Raw genomic sequence first — 17,619 nt, forward strand, 5'->3', positions numbered from 1 at the left:
AGGCGTCCTCTGCTCTGACCATTCCCCGTTACTCTTGGCTTCCTTCCCCTATAGCCCGTGTCTTAGCTGGAACCTATCTCCAAAGCTAGGACCTTTTATTACACCATAATATTTCAGTGCGCATGAAATATGCCTTTGTTTGTTATTAGTACTTAGGGCATTTTAAAAGGTTTTTTTTTTTTTTTTTTTTTTGGTTTGTTTGTCTGTCTCCTGCTAGACTTTAAACTTTATATGTCAGGAGCAACTTCTTCCTGGTCTATCCATTGGTTTCTGGATCTCAAGACTGCAATATGTACCAAGAAAACAAGTGTATCAATGAATTCATCACTATTTCTCTACTTTTGAACATCCCTCTGTTTCTGTACAAAAAAGTTGCAACATCCTATCCTTAAGAAGACATGATTTGTTGTTGTTTCACTCTGGGCCTCTGCCCACCCTCTGTTCAGTAAACGTGTTGTGCTGTTTAATGTCTCCAGGTCTCTAGGACACTGCTCAGTGTGTGTGTGTGTGTGTGTGTGTGTGTGTGTGTGTGTGTGTCCTCTCATGCTGTGTCTGGAGAACCCTTGCTCTTACTCTCTATGTCTTCTCTCCTCTGTGGTCTTTATAACTAACTCAAGCTTTTCTTAGACATCTCTTTGGGACAGATATCAATATATTTCTTCTTAGTGCATTTATTTTTTATTTATGTATGTCACTGCAGCCATCATATTGGGCCAGGGCTGTTTCTCTGTCTTTTTCGGCACCAAGCTGTGAATTACTTAAGGATCAGAATCCTTTCGTGGGGGCAGGGGGAGGGGAATTGCTAGGTAGTGTCAGGTAGACCAAGCTGGCCTCAAATTTGCTACAGTGTTTGCCTGTCTGCAGCTGTCATTACAAGCAAATGCCACTAGAGGCCCGAATAAACTTTTTAGTCTTTATAGGTCTCATCACAGTACTTAGTTAATAGTTGCAAAGGAATAAGCGTATTAATTATAATCTCTTTCTTAATTAGCCTTACTGTAATTTTCATAAGTATCTTTGCAACACCCCTGTTAATTAGATACTAATTACTAAAGTAATTACTTACTTGAATAGCTTAGAAATGTGCTGTACCTAAAGGCTTGCTGCTAGGATTTGGTGAAATAAAAGTTGGAACTCAGGTAATTTGATTCAGAGACCAAGAAGAGGAAAGAGATAGGGGGTGGGAGAGGAAGAGAGAGGAGGAGGAAAGGAGGGGAAGGAGAGAGGAGGAAAGAGAGAGGGGTGGGAATCAATCATGTGTCTATCAGCTTGCAAAGAGTTTTGTATGTGATTAAGGATAGATTTATGGGAGGAAGTAGTGGAATTATGAAGAGTTGAGGCTAAATTACTCTATTCTAATAAATCATGATAAAGATAAGGATTCTGTGGGATGGCTAATAGAATTCACTTAAGATTTAAGCTTTAGAATTATATGATGTTTCGAAAGCAATCTCTGACTATGTGTGTAATAGGAATGCTGACAAAGTTAAGGCAGTCTGGCATCTGTGAAAGCAGAAATCAAATGATTTACTCAACTTGAACTGAGAATTTGGAAAGAATCTTTTTATCAAAGCATTCTGTAACCAAGTATTTACATATGTATCATCTAGAAGAGTAAACCATGTGTATTCTTTGGAGTGCATTAATAAACTATCATTTTAAGTGTTTCCTGCTATAATTCTACGATATTTAGACATAAAATTAGATATAACCAATTTTATTGTGGCTCTAACAAGCGTAGAGTTTGCTAGCTCCTTCCTCCTCGGGTGTTCGAGGAACCCACTGACTAAGAGTTTTATGTTGGTAAGTGGATGTAAGTTTAGACTAGGGGGTTTGTTCTGAGTGGTATAAGGAAAAGAAAGCAGTGTCCAGCACCTGGTGCTGAAAGGCCGAGCAGCTCATTTATCAGCAAGTTCTGCACGCTGGTTATGTTTTGTTTTTGTTTGCTTTTAATTCACATCAAATAAACCTCAGCTTGTACTTGGGTCTTTTGTGACATGTTTCTTTCTTTCCTTCTTTCTTTCTTTCTTTCTTTCTTTCTTTCTTTCTTTCTTTCTTTCTTTTTTTCTTTCTTTTTTCTCTTCATTTCAGTTACATTGCTACTGGGAAAGTTCTAAAAGAGCCACAAAAATTCTGTCTGTGTTCATACTGTATGGGGTCGCCACAGTGATACTAACATTTTCCCCTCTTGTTTGGGACTTGGAGAAACGGGATATTCAGAGCTAAGCAGGGTTTGATAGAGATTTGAGTGTTTTGAGTGTTATCAACACTATACTCTTCCCATCTTAACATTATTAACCAGACTACTGCCTGGTATGTGTTAGCCTGGGCTAACTGTCTTGGTTGGTAAACGCACACCATCACTAAGGTGAGTTGACTGCCTGACAGACCAAGGCCAGGAGAGGGAACAAGTGACATTCTCAAGGTCACACAGCTGGTGACTGACAGACCCTGCACTCAGCTTCTGTTTTGTCTGGCTCGAAATTTTACATTCATCCTTTGAATGATTTTCTCTAACTGTTGATGCTGTGGATGGATATTTGAGGGGCCTAGAACTATCCAGAGGCAGCAAAAACAAACTAAACCAACCAAACAAAACAAACAAACAAACTAACTAAAAAACAGAACAGAAGGTCAGGACTATTTGACTTCTATTTTTGAGTATCACAAATTTTTATTTTAAGTTTCAAAAGTTTGAAATGGAATGACAGACAAGTTTGCTAAAATTCTAAATGTGATTTTTTTTTAATGTTTCAAATGAAGAACTGGTAGTTTTGTTTCAAGTTTATGGGTTTTCTGTTTCTAGCTTTAAGACAAAATTGGCTGCGGCTTTGGCGAGATGTCGAATCAAACATGATGCTCTTTCGATTTACAACATTCTGCCAGAGAAGGTGAGGAAACAGGAACAAAGAGCCTCGACCTTGCCTCTTTACGCTTGGATAAATACTAGTAAAGTAAGGTATGCATTTCAATTCAGTTCTTCATTCATATTTCAAAACCCCATTCTTTTAAGATAATGTAAAAACAATATTACCTTTCTAAGGGTCAAGGCCACATTTAGTGAAATGATTAAACTCATAGTTTAAGTTTACTATTATGTTTATCAATTTACTAAATTGCTGATAAAATTATACTTATATGTTAGTTAGCATTTTCTGTGTCTAATTATCTTTTAGCTCAGCTAGAACCATTTTCTCATATCCATTATGCATAGTGATATTTTTCATTGTTGCAGGAACCAAAGTATTAGTGTTAAATACTTTTTTTGTTAAATACATTTTAATAATCCTATTTGTAATTATGTTTATATTTACAGCCTTGAAGAAGTTTACAGTAATTTGAGGAGAAATGGTTATGCTAAAGTCAAGTCTATAACGAATTTCAACGAAAAAGTCTTTGCTATTGACCAGCATTGCTACAATGTCTTAATTTTTCCAGCTCATCTCAAAAGAGACCTTGTAAACATGGATCTGATAAAAGATTATAAACTCATCTTCCAGGTAAACGACTGTTTACTTTCTTTGTGAATCACAATAAGCCTGTTTACACAAAGAATCCTTAGACCTGAAAATGAAACCGGGATGGAATGACCCCTCCACAGCTGCCATTGTCATTCTCTGACCTCCCGCTCCCACTCGTAGTTGTAAGCTATGCATTCTCAGGCAGTAGAGATGGCACCCAGGTTTGACTCCCAACCCCCACATGGGAGGTCACAACTTTGTGTGACTCCAGTCCCAGAGGATCCAGAGCCCTTTTCTGACCTCCAAGGGCACGAGGCACACGTGTGGCACACTTCCTTCCATTCGTGTAAGCTAAACGTTCGGATACATGATAAATCTAAAAACATTAAAATATGGATTCTCTTCCTCATATTCGCAAACGGGAAGACCGTTAGCTGCTGTCTTTAAAGGGCTGCAAATTTTTTTCCTCCTAAGAGAAGATTCAAGAGAAGCTGCAACGAGAACTTTTCCTTCCTTCCTTCTTTCCTTCCTTCCTTCCTTTCTTCCTTCTTTCCTTCCTCCCTTCCTTCCTTCTTTCCTTCCTTCCTTCCTTCCTTCCTTCTTTCCTTCCTTCCTTCCTTCCTTCCTTCTTTCCTTCCTTCCTTCCTTCCTTCCTTCCTTCTTTCCTTCCTTCCTTCCTTCCTTCTTTCCTTCCTTCCTTCCTTCTTTCTTTCCTTCCTTCCTTCCTTCCTTCCTTCCTTCCTTCCTTCCTTCCTTCCTTCCAGTTCAGTGCACATAGAAAAGCAGTGTGTAATACTCTCCCATGCTTTCCCTGACAGAGCACTGCAGCTTCCATTTGTAAGAGGTCTATTATGCCAATCATGACGCACAGGAAGATGGTGTAAGGTCGTTGACTAGTGCTCTAAGGCTCATCCTTTCCCCGTAGCTACTCTGGTTTTCTTGAGAGAGGATCCTAGAACTCTCTACTTTGCTCAGATCAGCCTCAAACCCACGGCAGTCCTCCAGCCGCAGCCTTCAAAGTGCTGGGATTATAGGTTTATGCCCTATGGCCAGCCTCCACACCCGGAACTTGGGTAGAATATCACATCGTTTCTGCCCAGTCTGAGGGCAGCAATGTAAATGGTAGTGTGTTTGGGAATTAAAAACGGTAGGAGTGGGTGAGTGGGACTTCATGACGGGGTTAGGATGGAGGCTAAGGGACTGGAGAGATGGTTTGTGGGTAAAGCAAACACCCACAGCAGGCATCTCACTACTGTCTGTAACTCCAGTTCCAGAGGGCCTGACGCCACCTTCTGGCCGCTGTAGGCACTGCATCCACGTGCACAAATTCCCACACAGACAGGCGTATACGCATATAATTGAAACGTTCACAACCCAGAAAGGAAGCCAAGCCATAATAATCAACAAGTCACACTTTCAGATTTTAGGATTGGCTTGTTGCTGAGTGGAGACTAGAGGTAGGTGTAATTGGGGTGAGACAAGAAAGCCTTTTGTTTTAAACATGTTTGTCAGTTTTTCCTCTTACCTTTCATTCAGACATATATTAATATGCTTTACTAAAATGGATCAGGTTTCACACCAAGAGCTGGTCTTCATTTAAAGTAAAAATAAGTCAGCTTATTTTTCTATTACACACTTTGAAATTCTAACTATACTATTCTCTACAGGATAAGTCCAGAAGTCTTGCTGTCCACTCTGTGAAAGCTTTACTAAACATGGATGATGATATCCTAATGGTCAACACGGGCTCATGGTACACAGTTGCCCACATGTCCACCTTAACAAGTAGCAACACCTCGAAAATATTTGTATGTGGATTAGAACTGGAAGAGAAGGATTCCGATGCGAAGAAATTTTTTGCACAACTGGGATGTGAAAGTACGTGCCAATGTTTGATGACTAGCTCTACAGGAATTTACAAATGTTAAAAGTGTTTGAAATTCCTTTTTTTTTTTTTTTTTTTTTTTTTTTTTTTTTTTTTTTGGTAATATAAGCCATATGGGAACTATCCCTTTAAAACCCTCACAAATCTGCGTTGTGTTCAATATTAGTTTAGTAGCTCTAGGTTAAGTAACTAAGACCTTGGTATTTCATAACTGAGTTTGATTTTATCTCAGACATAATGATTCTGGCTCAAGGCTTGTCCTTTAGTAGAGAGAAGATGTGGACAGAGATGTGTGGTTGACAAAGGTACAGGGGATGACAGGACTGGTCTTTTATGTTCATGTTTTATCTTGAGCTTTTTGTTGGGCCATGCAAAGACAAGACCACATTCTACTAGAGGTTTAATGAGGCTGAAAAAGTCAGCAGATTGTTGACAGTGTCATGGAGCCAGAAAGTCAAAAAGTATCTAATTGCAGGCTTGACTAGGGAAGGAAGCAGGGAAACCCAGGGTTTTATTTGGAACACAGAAGTTTACCCCGGGCAGTGACCAGTCCTTGATTCTCAGGCTGCCGGAAGCAACTCTAAAACCCCACATTTCTTCCATCTGAAATCCTAATTGAGTTAAGGTGACCCGGATGTATGGTCTTAGACAGACCCACACTGCCTGCAGCAGGCAGGGTAACTTCTCCCTGGGGGAAATAATTCTAACTTTCCAGTTATCTCCTAGATATTTCCAAATACAACGTCTAGCACTCAGTTAAAAAATAGACAAAAGAAGAAAGAATGTGACTTAATAATACTAAACTGCAAAGAAAAGAGGCTATGATCTTAGCCCCAAGTCTGAGGAATGGTGGCTACAGGGATGAGACATACCAAGGATGTGGATACTGGGTCTGTCCGCTGTGGATGCTGACTAGGACTAATGGTTATGAGCTTGTATGCTAAGCAGGCTACAAAAAAACAAGTTAACACTGTAGGCATCGCAGCTTTGCTGCTGAAAAATGAAGACAAAGCACAGGGGTCTGCAGGATGCCGTCAGGAACTAACGAGACTAATGGTCAGCTATGGGATGTGAACTAATATATGAGCCGATAGAATATTCTAGAAACACAAAACTGCAGTGTATACAAATAAGAAATAAGTAGGTTGGGAGCCCAGGAAGGGGAGATGTGTATAGCATGTATGTCACCCTGGGTTCGATTGCCATTACCAAATAAAAGGGGGGAAAAGAAGAGAGGGAAAGAATCTAGAAGAATTTCAGGCTGAGTGGATAGACTCACGCACACACACACACAAGCTCCTCACCATGTGTGCGAGTAAAAATATAAATCTTAAGAAAGAGGGCAAAATTAGACAAGAAAAGGAGGTCAAAGGGCTGGAAATTGGAAAGGAAGGAGTCAAAATATCACTATTTGCAGATGATATGATAGTATACTTAAATGACCCCAAAAATTCCACAAGAGAATTTTTCCTAAACCTGATAAACAACTTCAGCAAAGCAACTGGATATAAAATTAACTCAAACAATCAGTAGCCTTTCTCTACTCAAAGGATAAATAGGCTGAGAAAGAAATTAGGGAGATGACACTCTTTTTTTTTTAATTTTTTAAAGAGATTTATTTATTTTGTATATAGCGCCCTACTTGCATGTGGCATGCATGCGTGCAGGCCAGAAGAGGGCACCAGATCCCATTACAGATGGTTGTGAGCCACCATGTGGTTGCTGGGAATTGAACTCAGGACCTCTGGAAGAGCAGTCAGTGCTCTAACCTCTGAGCCATCTCTCCGACACTCTTTACAATAGTCCCAAATAATATAAAATACCTGGGTGTGACTCTAAACAAGCAAGTGAAAGATCTGTATGACCAGAATTTCAAGTCTCTGAAGAAATAGAAGAAGGTCTCAGAAGATGGAAAGTTCTCCCATGTTCATGGATTGGCAGGATTAATATAGTAAAAAATGGCCACCTTGCTGAAAGCAAGCTACAGATTCGATGCAATCCCCCATCAAAATTCCAATTCTTCATAGAGTTAGAAAGAGAAATTTGCAAATTCATTTGGAATAAAAAAAAAGCAAAAAATATTCTCAACAATAAAAGAATGTTTGGGGGAATCACCTTCCCGACTTCAAGCTATATTACAGAGCAATTGTGATTAAAAACTGCCTGGTATTGGTACAGAGATGGAGAGGTAGACCAATGGAATAGAATTGAAGACCCAGAAATGAACCCACACACCTACGGTCACTTGATCTTTGACAAAGGAACTGAAAACATTCAATGGAAAAAGGACAGACTCTTCAACAAATGGCACTGGTTCAATGGGCCCTCAGCATGTAGAAGAATGCAAATTGATCCCTTCTTATCTCCTAGTACAAAGCTCAAGTCCAAGTGGATCAAGGACCCCACATAAAACCAGCTACACTAAACTAATAGATGAGAAAGTGGGGAAGAGCTTAGAACACATAAAACTCCCTGAACAGAACAACAATGGATTATATACTCTGAGATCAAGAATCGACAATAGGACCTCATGAAACTGCAAAGCGTCTGTAAGGCAAAGGACATTGTCAATAGGACAAAACTGCAACCAACAGGATGGGAACAGATCTTTGCCAGTCCTACATCTGATAGAGGCTAATATCCAGTATATACACATATATACAAAGAACTCAAGAAGTTAGACTTCAGAGAATCAAATAACCCTATTAAAAATGGGGAAAGAGCTAAACAAAAGATTCCCAACTGAAGAATATTGAATGGGTGAGAAGCACTTAAAGAAATGTTCAACATTCTTAATCATCAGGGAAATGCAAATCAAAATGACCCTAAGATTCTACCTCACAGCAGTCAGAATGACTAAGATCAAAAATTCAGGTGACAGCAGATGCTGGTGAGGATGCAGAGAAAGAGGAACACTCCTCCACTGTTGGTGGGATTGCAAGCTGGTACAACCACTCTGGAAACCAGTCTGGCAGTTCCTCACTGTCTTAGACATCATGACATTAATTTTGCTTTGTTTTCTGAATACAGCAGTGAAACTTACATTACGGTATAAGAAAAATAAATGTTACACACACACACACACACACACACACACACAGGCACACAATATCAGGCACTCATTAAGCTCTTGATTTTCCTGTCTCAACCTATCAAATGCCTGACTCATAGGCTATTTTAGTTTGATTTTTGCTGCTGTAACAAAATACTCAGACAAAATGCAATTAGCGAAGGAAAGAGTTTATTTTAGCTTATCCTTCCAAGTCACAATCCATCACTAAGGAAGGCCAGTACAAGAAGTCAAGGTAGAAATCTGAAGGCAAGAACCATAGAGAACACTGTTTATTGGTTCGTGCTCAGCTAGCTTTCTTATATAGCCCAGCTCCTCTTGCCTAGGGATGGTGCTACCCACAGTGGGCTGGGCATTCCTACATCAATCAAGAAGATGCCCCTACATCAATCAAACATCCTCACAGTCGTATCTGCTTGAGGCAGCTACTTTTCAACTGATATTCCCTTCCCAGGTGACTCTAGACTGTGTCAAATTGACAATAAAAACTAACAGCACACACACACACACCTTAGCACCTGTTGCTCTTACAGAAGGCACAGGTTTGGTATCTGGTTTCTACATGGTGAATCGCAACCATCTGTAACTCCAGTTTGAGAGCATCTAGCATCTTCTTCTAACCACTGTGTGAACTAGGCATATATGTGATACACATACATACATGGAGGCAAAACACTCATACATGTAAATCTAATTTAACTTAACTTTTAAAATAAAGGGTCGGGGAGGAAGAGATGGCTCTGTGGTTAAGAGCATGTACTTCTCTTGCAAAGGACCTGAGTGCTTCTGATATCCCATGTTGGGCTACTTACAACAACCTATAATTTAAGTTTCAGGAGATTCAGTACCTTCTTCTGGCCTCTGTGAGTAGCAATGTATGTGATATACCCACACACACACACACACACACACACACATAGCTAAAAATAAATCTTAAAAAGGGAAGCAAATCTCATGTTTATCTTCAGGATGTTAACAGAGAACAGCTTCCTTTTCTAACTACGTTGCGTTTAGTTTTTGTGGGGCTGAGGATTTGGAAACAAAGAGTAAGAGCTGTAATCACATGCTGCATTCAGGATTCAGATGTTGAATATTTAACATGAGTGTTTTGTTTGTTTTCTTCTCAGATATTGAAATACTTCATGAATCTTTTCTTAGCATTGAATCAAAAGATCACCGGCTACATAATGTCAAGGTCATTCTGTTGCTACCTCATTGTTCAAGCCTAGGTGTTAGTAACCCAGTGGAATTTATTTTAAATGAACATGAAGGTACTTGTTTTGATTCCTAAGTTAATGAAATTCATTGATTAATTATTCATGAATTTGATTATAAAATTTATTGATTTCAAAATTAAGCAATGAAATTTGTCAATTAATAACTCATAAATTTCATCACTGGAGAATACATCTTGCTTTTTACTTTCTGTATTACTCTTTGGATTTATTCATTATACAAATGACTTATCTTTGACTGATTATTTCATAGAAACTTGGAGAAAACCAATATTAAAATTTTTCTATATTCCTTTTGAAAAATAGCAATATGACTAAACATAATTACAAGTCAATACAATTACAAATCAATATTTTAATATTGTTAACTGCATTAGTAGGAGTATCTTTGAAAATTTAAATTACTAGACAATTGATCATAATTTATAAAAAGTACTTATAGTGTTATATTTTAAAGGTATCTTTTTACTTCTCAAAATTTAGATGCAAGTTTACTTCAAGATCTTTCTCAAGGTGGACTACCAAAAGATAAACTTCAGATTTTTTCTCAGCAGCAATTTGAACAGCTAACACACGCAATGAAATGTAAGTTTATCCTTAGTGCTAGTTTATTAAAATACAATGTTAATCTTTGAATCTGAATCGTGAATAAACACTTCATTTACCTATTAGAATAAAGCCAAAATATGCGAACCACAAGCAAAATAAAATGTTCATTTCAATCAACTTAGTACATTTTGAAAATGTCCCATCTCTTTATAGATAGTAAACTATACTATGCTTAATATCATAAAGTCAATTATTTAGCATAATTTAATAATCTATTAATGAGAAAGAAAAATAATCAGGTGCCACTATAACTATATTTGTTTGTCTGTTTGTAGTTTTGCTGGGTATCCCAGGCAGGGGCTGAACTTATGCTGCTCCAGCCTCAGTCTTCCGAGTGCTGGGATGATGGGTGCATGCCACCGAGCCTAGTTCAGCATCCTACATTCCCCTTCCCTCTGCACGCTGACTTCTCTCCTGGTGGCTCCTCTTGTTATTTGTCATCCCTGACAACTCTTCCATCATCCATTAAACAGTTTTTACTTAAAAAATATATGCATGCATGCATGCATATGAGTGTGTGTCTATGTGTGTGTGTATGTATATGTGTGTATGTGTGTGTATGTGTGTATGTGTGTATGTCTGTATATGTATGTATGTATGTTTGTGTATGTGTGTGTATGTGTGTATGTGTGTGTATGTATGTCTGTGTATGTATGTGTGTATGTCTGTGTGTGTATGCATATGTATATGTGTGTATGTATGTGTATGTGTGTATATATGTGTGTATGTGTGTGTATGTATGTTTGTGTATGTGTGTGTGTATAACTTACTCTGAGGCAGATTCCCAAACCCTGAGCCAGCCTGGAGCTCTCTTATACTTTAGCATACTGACTTCTGGTAGAAGATGTGAACTTGAATCCCTAGTCTCCATGTAAAAAGCTGAGTATGGCTGTTCATGTGCCTGGACCCCAGAACTGTGGTTGGCACAGAGACAGGAGGATCACCGATACTTGCTGGCTGCCATCCTAGTTTCATGTCCACGGGGGACTAGCCACCTCCATTATTGTCACTATGCTCACATGAGCACAGGATCCACTAGGATAAGCTGATGATCTTAGTTTGTCCACCTACTTCCATTCCTGTTCTCTACAGTCGTAAAATTGTTAAAACAAATACGTTTCAAGCAGGATGAAAAACCACAGTCCATCTAGTGGTATAAAAAAAATCCCAGTACAGAAAGTGCTCTAAACTGACAAACCACTACTCCATCCCCAAGACTGCATTTTGTAACTTCATCCCTTATCTCTCTGTGGTGGTTTGAAGATGCTTGGCCCAGAGAGTGGCACTGTTGAAGTAGGTGTGGCCTTGTTGGAGTAGGTGTGGCCTCGTTGGAGGCAGTGTGTCGCTGTGGGAGTGGCCTTTGAGATCGTCCTCCTCAATTACTGGAAGCCAATCTTCTCCCTGGCATCCCGACATAGAACTCTGCTTCTGCTCCAGGGCTATGCCTGCCTGGATGCTGCCATTCTTGCCACCATGATGATAATGGACTGAACCTCAGAACCAGTAAGCCAGCCCCAACGAAATGTTGTCCTTTATAGGAATTGCCTTGGTTATGGTGTCTGTTCATAGCAATAGAAACCCAAACTAAGACAGAAGTTGGTACCAATGACTGGGGTATTGCTGTACTAGGCCTGACCATGCTTTTTGTTTGCAGGAATGTAGATGTCGGGACTTTGGAAATGCTTTAACTGGGGCTTAATGTGCCATCCTAGAAGGAATATGGAAAGCATTGGTGCTGAGGGCAATTTGAATTGTGGGGGCCTGGCTCAAGAGTTTCCAAAGAAGAAGAATGTAGTTAGTATGTGGCCTAGAGACTGTGCTTGTGATATTTTGGTGAGAAACTGGCAGCTTTTTAACCCTGGTCTGCAGAGTCTGCCTGAGGCTGAAGTGAAAAAATCAGATTAATTGCATTGACAAAGGAAGTCTCAATAAAGCCTCGTTTGTGTCGCGACCGTCTCCAACTAGCAGAAAAAGAGCGACGACACAGCATTATTCCCAAAACGGTTTATTCAGGAACTTTACAGCATGCAAGTGAAAATCTTTCTATCTCCTTTATGTCTCTCTTTCTGTTTTTCTTTGTTTCTCTTTTCTGCTCCTCTGCCCCCAAGCGCAGTCCCTTTTATCCTCTCTCAACTCTGCCTCCTCAGTCCATGTTGCGTGGCTGCAGTTCATAGGTCTGCGTCATCTGGCCTGATCTTGCGTCATGGGTGCGCACGGTGGGAGTGGCTAAACTCGGGGGCAGGAGCTAGTCACAAGACTAGGCCCGAGTCCCAAGCGCCATCTTTGGACTGCCGCCACACCCGCTCTCCACACGTTTGGACTTTATCCTGTGGTTCAGTTTTATGGCGGGTGTTTTGATCAAATTTAGCAAGCTTAAAAAGAAAAAAATACAAAATGTATAGTTCAAGTAATAAAAGGGTACGAGAAAGTCCAATGGAGATAAACAGATTAAGGGTGACTTTGGGGCAAGATCCCACCCAGCTTATTGTCTACTTGGTTGTTATTTTCATTTGGATTCATCTGGAATGAATTACAATCCAGAAATGGAAGATACAGGATTTTGATCTGGATCTTGAGGCACAGTGGCCTTGTGAAGCTTAGGCCCAGGCACAATGTACACACCTTTAATCCCAGGAGAGAACCACGCAGATCTCTGAGTTCAAGGTCAGACTACGAAGCAAGATACAGGACAACCAAGCTTAGGCAGTGAAGGAGTTGGAAAACGGAAATCAGGAGATGATCTAATAGACAAGAGGAGCCATGTTCCAGCTCCAGCGAGCAGCAGAACTCAGCAGTTTCGACCATGTGGCTCAGGCTTTAGAGTTGAGAATAGAAGGGACTACTGGGACAATTGATGCTGGCCAGCTGGGGCTAAGAAATTAGTCGTGATTAAGAAGAGACCAGCATCTCTTTCCAGGTGAAATCTTCTGGAAAGTGTTTTCTGAGAGCACAGAGAAGCTGTATTCTAGAGATAACTAAGGTTGTACCTCATGCTTCAGCTGGACTTGGAAATGTGTAAGAATCATCCAGGACTGAAGAGATCATGTCAAGAAGGTGAGGCTTGGCACCATGAAGAAAGCCTATGAAAGGCCATCGGTGACACCTAGTTGTAGCAGAAGACACTAGCAAATTGGAGATGCCAGTACCAATGGATGACCACCAAGAAGAGCAGCAACAATGGAGTGGAGTCAACCTGAGCCTAGAGTGGAACAGAGGGAAGAGCTGAAGAAGGAACTCAAGGTCTTTGGAGGAGCCCAGAAGATCATGTGTGGACCCCAAACACTAAAGTAAGAAGTTGTGATGTTGAAGTTAACCTGGAGACCCCAAGATGTTGGAGATGCCAGAGCTGTGGGATACCTGCTGAGGAAAGCTGCTAACAAGGAGTGGGAACAACCCAGGAGAAGTGTGTTGCAGTCATCAAAGCAGAAAGGAGTTGGAGATCTGATGAACGCTTTAACATCAGACATGGAGATACAGAGTTTGGTGTTTCCCCGCGTGTTTTTTGTTTTGTTTTGGTTTTTTTTAAAGAATTATTTATTTGTTTTATGTATATGAGTATATTGTAGCTGTCCTCAGACACACCAGAAGAGGGCATCTGATCCTACTACAGATCATTGTGAGCCACCATGTGGTTGCTGGGACTTAAACTCAGGACCTTTGGAAGAACAGTCAGTGTTTTTAACCACTGAGCCATTTGTCCAGCCCCCCAGCTGGTTTTTGATCTTGCTTTTGTCCAGGATTTCCACAATTTTGTCATTTTGGAATGGCATACCTGTGATGTCTGAGGTATGTGATCTGCTTTTTGATTACAAATTAAGGGATTGTATGAATCTCAGAAGAGACTTTGACTTTGGGCTTTTAAGCATTGTTGAGACTGATAGACCGTGGGGACTTTTGAAGTTGGACTAAATGTATTCTGCACTGTGGCTGCCCACACATTCTCACTTCACTCGGGTCTGCAGGAGCCAGATCTGCTCGCCCTGGCTGTTTCCCTACTACCCTCTCCCAGTCACTGCTTTCACACACTGTCCTCCACAGCCCGGTAAAATCATGACTCAATAATCAATAATTTATCAATCAGATTTATATATTAAATTCTCAGTCCACAATCCATCCACACAATAAGCTTACAACCATTTGACAAAGATGTAAACAGCCCAGAGAGATAAAACAAATTAACTCATAGAAACCCTTAGAAATAACCATATCTACCTTTTGCCAATTAAGATCACCTGGGCCTAAATCCTCTTTCACTGGCTCCATGTTGATTCTTCCTCCTTTCTCTTCTCTCCCGCCTTACAAAAACTGTCCCTGCCCCACTCTCTACTGTCCAATCATGTATCTCCTTGACATCAACCTACAGGTATGGCCCCCATAGACTCATGTGTTTGAATAAGCCTATGGTGCCCAGGGAGTAGACTATTTGGGTTTGAATATGCTTGGCCCAGGGAGTAGTACTAGGAGGTGTGGCCTTGTAGGAGTAGATGTGGCTTTACTGGGGGAAGTGTGTCTCTTTGAGAACCTTCCCCTAGCTTCCTGGAAGTCAGTCTTCTGTTTGCCTTTGGAACAAGATGTAGAACTCTCAGTTCTTTCTCTAGCACCATGTCTGCCTGGACGCTGCAATGCTTCCAACCATGTTGATAATGGACTGAACCTCTGAAACTGTAAGCCAACCCCAATTAAATGTTGTCCTTTATAAGAGTTGCCTTGGTCATGGTGTTTCTTTAAAGCAACGGGAACCCTAAATAAGACAGCCTTTCTCCTCACTTCCTGTAACCTGATTAGATGGAACCTGACAGTCTTTGAAAAGCCAGCCTACTTCCCTGTCAGGGCTGTTCCTTTTCTTAGGGACTCAGGTTGACCCCCAATCTCCTAGTCTTGTAGATGAGCAGTACTTGCAGTGACTGTACTGTTTATAACAGTAGCTTCTCCTCTGAAGCTGTTACCCATCCCACTTCACTGCATCACCTAAATTGGTTTTCTAATCATGTTTTACTTTTGTTAATCCTCTGTAAGGATCCCCTGCCCCCCACTGAGGATCTTAAAGCCCCAGTAAGTGCTTGTCATGTGGTAGGTGCTCAGCATGAATAAATGAGTAAACCACAGGTCATGGTGGTGCTGTTTTGTGGATGAGAGATCTTAGTCTTTTGAATAATCTTTCCAGGTTCACAAAGCAGCAAGAAACAGAGTTACAATCCCCATTAATATCTGTCTATTTCTAGGTCTTTTTAACTAATTAGGTGATATAACTTACAGAGGGATGATTGCTCATGACAATGTGCAGTATTTATTGCTTTGTACATGGAACTAGATTGATCACAAAGGATTGAATTCTCATTTTTTGGGTACAGTCTAGCTGGATTTCCTTTACTTACTGGTCATTGCTAATGCAAGCTCCTTTTTAAAGGAGAGTCACAGCAGGTAAGGGTGTTGCCTCTTGAGTCTGAAGAACTGAGTTCAGTGCCTGGGTCTCCCAGGGCTGAAGGAGAGGATCCATCTCCACAGGTTATCCTCTGACTTCCTTGTATGTGCCACAACACACACACACAACCACCATGTGTGTGCCACAACACACACACACACACACACACACACACCATGTGTGTGCCACATTACACACATAAATGTAAATTTTAAATTAAAGAATAAAATAAAGGGAAGATACTCAAGCAGCCATAGAAACCATTTTCATGAATATTTTTGATGGCACACATTGGTGACAAATGTGTGTCCAGAAACAGTCGATGGGCATTGGGTCACCTTACTGATTTAATCTTCTTTCAACACAGTTACTAAAGTTCAAGCAATTGTTTATTGCACGTGTTCTGTATCTGAAGAGGAAAATGAAGGTGTCATTAAGAAAGCACTGGAATGTCAAAGCCCAGGGCTTAAAATACAACCTTACAGGTAAGGGAAGGACCCTAACCACTGTCAAGCAAAGACTTGAAAATGACAGTATGACGTTTGGAGTTACAGAAATACACTCTAGTTTTTGTTATAATTTAATATGACTAAACAGTCTAAAATCTTGCAGCTTTAAAGTGGATTCTCCCCAGTTTGTGAATCCACACATTAACAGTGTTATGTGTTGTGTGTGCATGTCTGGGTGTGCAGATTTCTTTTTTTTAAGATTTTATTTATTTTATGTATGAGTACACTGTAGCTGTCTTCAGACACTCCAGAAGAGGGCATCAGATTTTACTACAGATGGTTGTGAGCCACCATGTGGTTTCTGGGAATTGAACTCAGGACCTCAGGAAGAGCAGTCAGTGCTCCTAACCGCTGAGCCATCTCTCCAGCCCGCATGTGCAGATGTTGAAGGATTATTTGTAGGAGTCATTTCTCTCATCACCATGTGGGCCTCAGGGTTTGAACACAGTACCAGGTTTGGTGGCCAGCACTTTTGCCCACCAATGCATAGTACTGGCCTATGAACATTTATTTATTGTACATAAATTTATTTTTGTTATTGTTAAAGCTAAAGGCCTTGACTTTGGCTTGGTTGATTCTTGAATAAACTGGGTCCAAATTTATTATCTTTCTTAGATACATGTATTATCCTATAGAAAAAAATATATACAAAATATTTTTGGAAAAATGGATATGTATTATCTTAAGCACTTTTAGTATTTCCAAATATGGGGAAATCAGTAAAAAAATGACATGGGTATTTACAGCAGCTTCAAGATAAAATATAGCAGTAAAGTTGGGAGAGAGAACGGGAGGGAGAGAGGAGAAGAGAGAATGAAAGAGGATGAGAGGGGGGAGGGGAGGGAGGGAGAGATGGGGAGAGGAGAGAGAGAGAGAGAGAGAGAGAGAGAGAGAGAGAGAGAGAGAGAGAGAGAGAGAGAGAGAGAGAGAATTGATTCTACAGCCTGAACTGGGTGTGACGGCTCATGTCTTAGCTTCCAACCCTTGTGAGGGTTGCCACAAGTCTGAGGCCAGCTTGGGCTACATAGAAAGACTTATCTAAAAAACCCAAAACAGAAAACAGTGCTAAGGTCTGGGGATATAGTTCAGTTGTAGAACTTACCTCGTCTAACTGAGGTTCTTGGTTTAATCTCCAGTGCTGTGCAAACAAACAAGCCAAGTTTAATAATACAGACCAAATACAGATGCACTATGGATGCCCAGGACTCACTCCAGCAGTGAGTTTTCCAAGACTAATGTTCTTCAAGTCTGAGATGATGAATTAGACATTTTCATGCTGCAATTTCTCCTTCAGAATCTTAATGTGTATATAGTGTGCTCTGACCTCCAACTGATACTTCCCTGTTTTCATTTCATAAGCACAACACCTCCTCTCTGCCGATTTCCTTTCTTTCTTAGCTTCTGTTGATAGCTGCCCTTGTTAGGTTT

General features: G+C 40.4%; 1 protein-coding gene across 1 annotated transcript in view; it reads left to right on the forward strand.

The window, feature by feature from the left end:
- The window catches only part of NSUN7 (NOP2/Sun RNA methyltransferase family member 7), a gene marked incomplete at both ends in the record, with an annotated part of 48,423 nt that overhangs the window by 20,631 nt on the left and 10,173 nt on the right, over positions 1-17,619 (forward strand). The window contains 6 exons of the mRNA XM_080942261.1: positions 2,807-2,959; positions 3,317-3,500; positions 5,129-5,339; positions 9,544-9,687; positions 10,135-10,236; positions 16,050-16,167. Coding sequence (XP_080798387.1) covers positions 2,807-2,959; positions 3,317-3,500; positions 5,129-5,339; positions 9,544-9,687; positions 10,135-10,236; positions 16,050-16,167 — 912 coding nt within the window. The remainder of the gene's footprint in view (positions 1-2,806; positions 2,960-3,316; positions 3,501-5,128; positions 5,340-9,543; positions 9,688-10,134; positions 10,237-16,049; positions 16,168-17,619) is intronic.

The sequence above is a fragment of the Micromys minutus genome (genome assembly GCF_963924665.1).
Source record: "Micromys minutus genome assembly, chromosome: 1".
Lineage (NCBI taxonomy): Eukaryota > Metazoa > Chordata > Mammalia > Rodentia > Muridae > Micromys > Micromys minutus.